At 43.5% G+C, this 8,812-nt stretch overlaps 1 protein-coding gene and 1 long non-coding RNA gene across 3 annotated transcripts; both read right to left on the reverse strand.

Annotated features, from left to right (window-relative positions):
• Positions 1-360: 360 nt before the first annotated feature.
• On the reverse strand, positions 361-8,538 carry LOC118158408. Its single transcript, XR_004746827.1, has 2 exons — positions 8,418-8,538; positions 361-677 (listed from the first exon to the last, which is right to left on the reverse strand). It is a non-coding gene; the product is annotated as an uncharacterized LOC118158408 (long non-coding RNA).
• On the reverse strand, positions 2,278-6,721 carry LOC118158407 (homeobox protein Hox-B4). 2 transcript variants are annotated; one of them, XM_035313061.1, is made up of 3 exons: positions 4,987-6,721; positions 4,453-4,880; positions 2,278-3,739 (listed from the first exon to the last, which is right to left on the reverse strand). In XM_035313061.1, exons 1-3 carry the CDS (start codon positions 5,472-5,474, stop codon positions 3,423-3,425), a joined length of 1,233 nt encoding a protein of 410 aa, XP_035168952.1. In that variant the 5' UTR covers positions 5,475-6,721; the 3' UTR covers positions 2,278-3,422. The 2 variants fall into 2 exon arrangements, with proteins under 2 accessions (XP_035168952.1, XP_035168951.1); XM_035313060.1 differs by having other exon boundaries at positions 4,453-6,710.
• Positions 8,539-8,812: the final 274 nt, after the last annotated feature.

Below are 8,812 nucleotides of genomic sequence, written 5' to 3' on the forward strand. Positions count from 1 at the left end.
CCCCAGCTCCTCTGGGACGTTCCACAAAGCCTTCCCAAAGCGGCCCGTACCCAGAGAGGTCTTGTTCGGGAAGGCGGGGGGGGGGGGGGGGGGGGGGGGGAAGGGAAGGGCGAGGAAAAAAGGGGGCATCTCCCCAAACCCCAAAGAGGGGGGACACGACGCCGCAGGCCAACATCGAGGAGAAAAACCCTCTTGCTACAAGGAACCCGCCTGCAATTTTTTTCTGCTTGCTCCCCTCTCTCACATCGGTCAAAATGAAATGAGAAGACAGAAGGAAAACCCGCACAAGCATTTACGTGTTGTTTTTCTCTCTGACCGCTTTAAAAAAAATATATATATATATATATATATTTTTTTTCCCCCGAACTTCTCTCGTGAGAGGAGGCAATAAAAAGATCAGAAATGCATGCCAAGAGAGCAGCTCTGTTACCTGGTTCGCTCCCACATCCTTTTTCCAACGCCCCAGAGACGGCCCTCATGGTTTGGGTAGTTTCTTCCAAAGTGAGAGTTCTGGGGGAGGGGGTAGCTTGGGGTTTTTGGTTTTGTTTTCCTCCCCCCGTTATAAAGCTTTCACCTTTACGATCCAGATTTTATTATTATTATTATTATTATTTCCCTTGAAGATTCTTGTAGGATTCCGGGTGCTTTTTTCCCAACAGACGGTCTACGGAGATTTGCTGTTGAATAACAATGGGAAAAGGATAAGTATTTAAAGAAAAGAAGTGATTAATGATTTTCTGTATAATTCTCGCATTTTTCTTGGCTTCTGTCTGCTTATAATGGCTGTGAACTTTTAGGTCCTATAGAAATCTTCTCCCCTTCTATTCTATTCATACTTTTAGCTTTGATTTGCTTCTTTCTATAGACCCTGCATTCCTGGAAGAATATGCATTTTTTTTTTTTTTTTTTTTTTTTTAAGAACGATCTCTTCGATCTCTTCACTTTCTCGAAAATAACACCCTATTGACATCCACAGCAGATCAAAGAGAGAAACAGTAAAGTAAAATACAACAGTAATAAATAAATAAATAAACACATCTCAAACTTAGGCATTGCAATAAATTACATCCCTTGCTATCCTCTTTGGAGGAAAAAAAAAAAAAAGGGGGGGGGGGGGCAGAGAAACTGAGAAACTTTAAAGGTTTGCTGTTGCTCTCTCTGAAAATGTGATAGTCAACCAAAAATATATCCATAAATTCTTCCTTCTACGTCTGAACATGTAACATATTTGAATCATGTCAACACATTAATATTATTTTAAATGATTAAAATTTCAATAGAAAGACAAATATAACGGTCCTTTGTTTGAGGTGGGGGAAGGGCTATTTTTGTGGGCACTTTATTTGCAAGGTGGTCGTGACTTACTACAAATAAAAGAACAGCACGTAAACACACTCTGTCTTTAAATATTTCAAACCCAGCCTTTATTTCTGAATAATGTAGGGGAATATTCCAGTCCTGATTGAAGAGGGGGGAGAGGAGGAATTCTGTAAATATATATATATATATATTTATAGGCAAGTATAGGAAAATAGTTTTATTTTCTTCAGCTGGTGTGGAGGCCTTCCTCCTCCTGCGGACCCCCCTGCTCACAATAATTTTTATTTTTATTTTTGTAAGTTACAACTGGAATGTTATTTCGTCCTGAACAGTATTTTCGATACTTTCTGCGAGAAAGAAAATGAAAATTAATACAAGAGCTGCGGCTCACAAAAGAAGCCATTTGTCTTCTTGATTATCTATTTGCTTGTCAGGCTATGAGCTATCGCAGGAGCCAGCTCCTTTGTAATATAAAAATACACAGAAAACCTGCAAACACCGAGAAACATCTGTGCAAAAATTAGACTCATTAATGCATTAACTACCTTGGAGAAGGAGTACTTTTTTATTATTATTATTAAGAATTCTCTCTAGAGAGATACAATGCTACATCCATTCCTTACAGCAAAGCAAAGCGCTAATGACTACCTCTGTTTTCTTTGAGACCAGTTTGGGAAGAGCGTATTAATATATGCTTAGAACAAATAAATCATAATATGTAAGTCTTAGCAGTACTTAAGGCTGATATACCCTATAGTCAAACATCTTTAGTTTTCATTAGGGAGTTGAAGCTGTGCACTGACAACAGAAATCCCTGTAAAAACAATAATGTGTTTTCAAATTAATTTTTTTAATATATATATATTTTTTTTCCTAACGAAAACAAAAAGATCCCCCAAAAAACACACAAGATCAGATTCACATTTAAAAAAATTTATTTCCAATTGCGTGGTTTCGTTCTTTTTTTTTTTTTTTTTTTTTTTTTTTTTTTCTTTCTTTCTTTTCTCTTCTATTTACACTTAATCTGGACATCACGAAAGACAAAAGGAGGTAATCGAGGCGGTCGGGCGGGCAGGGCAGGATGGCAGCGGGGTCCTCACCAGAACCCCTGTCTCCCCCATTGCTCACCCGAAGAGAGGCGACCCCTCATCGCTCTGTCTGTAATTCACATTCTCAGTAAAAAAATGGGCTAGAGAATGGGAGAGGGGCTCTTTCCCCCGCAGGAAACCCTCCTCTCCCCATCATCCGGGGCTGCGAGGCTGAATTCAGGTACCACTGCTTATCACCAAGTTTCAAAACTACATACCTTGCTTCCCTCCCCCGCCCCCCCCCCCCCCCCTCCTCCCCCAAGTCTTACAAGTGAAGTAATAATTAACTTGCAGGACTCAAAAATGGCGGAGGGGGAGTTCTATATAAGTGGCTGTTCTCGTGTTTTGTTTGTTTGTTTGTTTTTGTCTACCACCCACTTGACCTAATTTTACGTTTTTTCGGCCCCGCGCCCCCGTGCTGCACCATGGCCGGGAGCTGCCCGCGGTCAGTGGAAGGCGCGTAGCAGCCGGCTGGTGCTGCAGTGGCTGGGGGTTTTGCTGCTTCTCTCCACCGCAGAGCTGTGCTAAAACTGCCGATTAACTTTCGATTATTGTGGCTGGTAGGCGAAAAAAAGAAAAAAGAGAAAAAGGAGGAAAAAAGACCGGGCGGGAGGGTGTGTGTGGGGGGGAGGTCCAGTTCTTCTTGAAGAAACTGAGCCTCATTTATTAAAGTGAACGCTGGTTGTCGAGGTAATAGCAGACATAAGGTCCATCCTTTGTACGGGAGAGTAAACATGACAAATGGGGCAGAGCTTGGCGTGATTAAAGATGAAACAAGGATCCATCTTAGCCAAATCTGAAAACTACTATCTGCAGCCTCCTTCTAATGGAAGAGGTGCCCAACAACACAGCTCTGCTTTGTTGTAGCTGAGTCTCCCTCTATTCCTGCTATAAATAAAGAGCACCCCTCCTTCCCTCGCTTCTTGTAGCATTAAAAAAGAATATCATGTGTTCCCTACACACACACACAAACTCACACCCACAAACACACACTCCATCCATACAACGAATAGTTTATAGGCTGGTGGCTGGTCCACTGGATCGGACTTGAGAACCTCCTTGTGGGATCTGCAGGCTTGCGGAGGAGGTGGAAGGATTAGACCTGATCTTGGTATTTGGTAACTTGTGATCTTTTTTCCATTTCATCCTCCTGTTCTGGAACCAGATTTTGATCTGGCGCTCGGAGAGGCAGAGGGAGTGGGCGATCTCGACCCTGCGTCTCCGGGTGAGATAGCGGTTATAGTGAAATTCCTTCTCCAGCTCCAGGACTTGCTGCCTGGTGTAGGCTGTGCGGGAGCGTTTCGGTTCCCCTCCTGAATAACTGGGGTTTACTGAACAAACACAAAGGAGGGCCCCCCCTAAAAAAAAAAAGAAAAAAAAAAAAAAGGAAAGCATTCTTCTGTCCGGGGAAATACTCAAAAAAAAAAAAAAAAGCACCACAAAGTTAAAAATATACACAGAGCCTATCTCCAAATCTCCACCTCCATCCTCGTTGCTTGACGTGTATTCCTGTCTAAACGCTTTTATAAGGTCCCCTAGACACATTTTCCATGCCCTCTACATGTGTATACACTCATATATACACACCACTACTTGAGCATCACTCTATTATCCCCAAATATTTCAAGTTTTCGCCTACACACATGCACACAGACAAGCACACACACTCCTTTTTATTAAATATCGAACACGAGTGCACACACACAAAGAAAAAAAAGAAAGAAAGAAAAGGAAGGAAAAATAGTAAAAGTTTACTCAACCCGCTACTTAAATACAAATTACGAAAACATAAAACTTAACTTATGAAGATTCAACAGCCATAAAAAAGTAGCCTGCAAGAAATTGGAGGAGGATGGTAACAGAGACTTCAAAGGCACATGGCCAAGCAGAGCAATAAAAATTTATGGAGGATGTAATTATACCGCTCTGCAAACAGGCGATCGTAAATCTCCACGAATGGTTATTTTACAACTGGTGCAATAAGATTTCTACAAGACTTTGAGGTGCTACTTAGTATAAAGCAAAGCCACTTTAGTTCACTTACCCGTGCTTACATGGACTTTTTTCATCCAGGGGTAAACTACCGGCTCTTTGCAAGAGGAATTGGAAGGGCTTTGGTTCAGAGAGTTTTGGCTGCAGGAGGGTGGTGGGCTGGGGGTCACCGGCTCGCAGGGATGTTTTGGCTCAGAGAGGTGGCTCTGCAGTCCGGCAGGAGGATGGACATAACCCCGGGGGGATAACACCGCTGCTTGGTGGCCGGAGTTCTGACAGGACGAGTAGAGCTGCTCGTTGCAGGCTGACCGCGGCTGGTACATCGCTTCATGTTGGAAAGTGCTCTCTCGCCTCTGGCTGCTGTAATATTCCGGCGAGTGATTGGGAAGGTAATCGCTGTGGGAATACTCTTCACAGGGTGGGAACTTGGGGTCCACATAGTTGGAGTTGATCAAAAACGAGCTCATGGCCATTAATTTATTAGAATTGCACACACGCAATATATATATATATATATATATCCTAAAATTTATTCCTGTCCCCCCCTTTACTCGTTTTCCTGTTTCGTGAAACCCTCCTACTTACTGTCAAGTGAACAAAGTTGGAGTCCATGTGACAGCACGGGCCAATGGCGATGTGGCCTGCGATCCCCGGATAAGGAAATCTGCCCAGCACGGGCTCTCCCAGGGCCCGGAGCATCCCCGGGGAGGCGGCCGGGGGCACCCGCTCCCCTCCGGCTGCCCCGGCTCGGCCCCGACGCCGCCGGCCCCCGCCGGCCCGGACTCGGCAGCGCCCCGCGGCCGAGAACCGACCCCCCCGGCCCACACCCCTAGGGGGTGTGTCCTGGCTCGGGGAGGGGGTGGCCGGGGGGAGGGGGTGGAAAACAAACAAACAAAATACCCCAAAAGAAAAAATAAAAGAGAGAGAGAGAGAGAGAGAGAGAGAGACGGCAAAAGTATTTTCGAGTGTTTGGGGCTGCCGCTCACAATCGCTGCCCCCGCACATGATCCATGGCGGTCCCTCCGTGTGGTGTTTGCATCTCATGCCTTGGTAAGGTGATGCGGGAAGGGACATTGTGCCCCGAGCCTGGCAGAGATGAATAGGGCTTGTTTGGAATCGATAGGATATTCATCAGCTAATTCGGAGTACCCACTCTCCTAAATCACATTTAGCTCTGGTATGAGATTGACTATTTCCCACTCACCGATGGAAAAGGAGCCCGTTCTCCAAGCAAGAAATCAAGGTGTTGATGAACAATTACAAAAGACAACTAACTTAAGTCCTAATGCATCTTCGCTTCGCCCTTCTTGTAATAAAGACGCGTTAAAAGACAGAGCAAATAAGCAGCCTTTCAAAAGCCACCCCTAAATCCTCGATTTCGTGTTTAAATCTGAAACACGTAATAAGCTCGTCACAAGCAGCAGGAAGGATAGCAGTAGGTTTTGATTGTTTGTTTGTTATTCGGCTTCAGTTCTGAGATTACACAAACTAAAACAGTAGTGGGAATCTCGTAGCTCAAATCGCAGTAATAACACCCCAGATTCCCCTCCCCCCCCTCCCCCCTTCTTCCTTTGCAACTCAGATTTGATCTGGAAGTGATGATAAAGTTTATCATAGGAGCTAGGAGTTGAGCTAAGGTTAAATACAAAGTATTTATTTTCAGCCATAAAACCACTTTCTTGTTAAGACCTTGTTTTCACCTTTATTTAGTGCTCTTGGGGTGTGGGTAGCTTATTGTTTAATGCCTTCTGGGATTGTGACCTGTAGTGTTTGTGTCAACTACATATTCCCCTAGATACGAATTTGTGACCCAACTTCCTTTACACAAATTCGGATCTACAGGGTACATATAGAAGACAGATGAATCCTCTTTGGTCAGAGATCTTCTATTTCGCCTACTGTCATAATTATTTTCCGGGGAAGGGGGGAGGGAGGAAGGTTAAAGTTTTGTAACTCGAGAGATCAATTATTAATCTATAGATAAAGATGTTTAAAAGATTCACTCTTCAGAGGAAAGACAATTAATTGAAGCATTAACTCACTATCCGAATAGCTGATATTAGATTAGAAAATCTAGAGCTTTTCTACCTTTTCATCTGTATCTTATCCACTAATTTACCGCTTTGCTACAAAAAAAATAGTATCTTGGACTATGTAAATATAGACACACAATAAGTCTCGAGTACAAATAATCGTACTTTAAAATTTAAATGACATATCTCCGTCCCCCTCAGCCCAGATACCCTCGTAATTATTCTCTGATACTCAGTACAAAGATTTAATCCATTTTTCGTTCTTGGAGGTCAAACAAGGTTGTGTGCTTGTGCGGATGGATTAAACACACAAAAACACATCCACACCCACAAAAAAAAAAAAAAAAAAAAAAAAAAAAAAAAAAATGAAAAAAAAAAAAAAATAAAAAGGAAGGTGGTTGGAAAGATGGTTTTTTTTTTTTTTTTTTTTTTTTTTTTTTTTTTTTTTAATGACAGGCAATTCTTTTTACAACCCGAGAAAACGATCAAAGGCGTTTCATTTCCGAAAAAGGATATAAAACAATAAAATATTCATACTGTCTAGGTAATGAAGCTTCATTCGGAACTAATGAGGGTAGCATCACGTTGAGATTTCGTTTAAAATTACAGTTGCTGAAGAGATTAAAAGTATAGCATGCTCCCCCTTTTTAATATTTTTTCTTATTTCAAAAGGGAGAGCATACTTTTTAGAGATACTATCGGAGAAACTCTGCGTTTCCCCTAAAGCTTTTTTTATTTTTTATTTTTATTTTTTATTACAAACACTTTTTCCTCACCCCTACGCAAAATATCTGAAATATATTTCAAAAATACCCCCATTTCTTCAAAAACCCAATTACGACCAAAAATCAGTGTCCTGTAGTATTTATGGGACACATGATGCCCTAATATTTTTCAGGTACTTTAAAGTGAATAAGCGGTTTTCTTGATAAAACGTATAATTACCAGATAAACGAAACAATATTTTAAGAACTAAGTACAAACGTATATGGGACAATCCCAAACCATTTCACACACCCACACACGCAAACAAAACAGGTTTCGATCAAAAGAAGCAGAGGAAATTGACTTTTGTGCAACGCAGAGTTTCCAACCCCCTTGAATACACCAGCACATACACTTTGCTGGGGAGCAGGTAGCAACTCTAAAATTTACCTTCCCCTCTAAAACCTGTCTTAAAAGTAAGAAGCCAAATCAAATATGCTTATACAACTCGTAGATGGTTGCCATAAATCAATTCTATAGAACAATTCCCATTAGAGTTCCTTTTCTCTTAAATTTTATTCATCTTTTCCAGTTCCTCTCGGATGTATTTTATTTCCTTGCAGACAGTACCGTAGAGATCTCCTAACGGCGGATATGAGCCTGAATAGAAATAACTAGGCCTTTTCCATATTTTAACCCCCTCCCACACTCTTAAAAAAAAATAATCCGTTTTAATTTTCCTTTCCCATGACAAAATGGATTTGTCGCTAGCAAACCAGCACCCCTAGCGTCTACCAGAAATCTTCTCCACACACACTTCCAAGAAATCTCACACTCGCCGCTTGTGATCCAAAATTAAAAAGACACCACTCGCCCCCCCGCACACCTTTCTCCCTTTCGCCGCGAAACCGCCCCACGTTGCGGAAATTTCTCACGGCAGATATCGCCTGGGCTCTTTACCATTTCAAAGCAGACTCAGCCGGGGGGGCTGGTGGTGTTCCCCAGTCGTCGTTCCCCGACCTGCTACCCCACAAAGGAGGCGGGGGAGACCCCCAGCCCTCCCCAAAATCTTCCCGAAGGCACCTGCCAGCGCAGGGGGTTATTAAACCGCTCCCACTCCTTACAAATGCACTCCTGCAGCTGAGCGGCTCTTTTGTCGCCTCTCCTTCCTCTACCCCCGAAGAGGGGGCACTAAGCGGGGGTTGCCCCCCGGTGGGTGCGGGCCCCCGCTCCCAGCCCGGCCGCACCGCCCAGGTGTAACGCCGCCGGCGGTACCTACCTTGGCCAAACGTGGGGTCTTTCCTCTGAGTAATCCCCGAGGGGGTTAGGACGCTCCCTCAAAAGTTGGTAAGGCTTTGCAGGCGGAATCAGACCGAAATCCCCTAAAACCTCGCCCCCCCACCCCAGAACCCCGACCCGGTCCAGCCTGGGCTATTCTGGTCTCTCTCCCCCGTGTTGCCTTTTCAATGAGATTATTTCTCGATAAGAACACTAATATCTCTCTCTCTTCTTCTTCTTCTTCTTCTTTTTTTTTTTTTTTTTTTTTTTTTCGGTCGGGTTTGTTCGTGCCCCCTCCCCCCGCCCCCACTATACACCACTATTGTCCCCTCAGGCGAGCGGAACTGCTCCTGGCAGCGCCAGGAGGCCCTCTGAGCATTTTGGGGTGGGAAACCC

This window comes from Oxyura jamaicensis, assembly GCF_011077185.1.
Source record: "Oxyura jamaicensis isolate SHBP4307 breed ruddy duck chromosome 27 unlocalized genomic scaffold, BPBGC_Ojam_1.0 oxy27_random_OJ101769, whole genome shotgun sequence".
NCBI lineage: Eukaryota > Metazoa > Chordata > Aves > Anseriformes > Anatidae > Oxyura > Oxyura jamaicensis.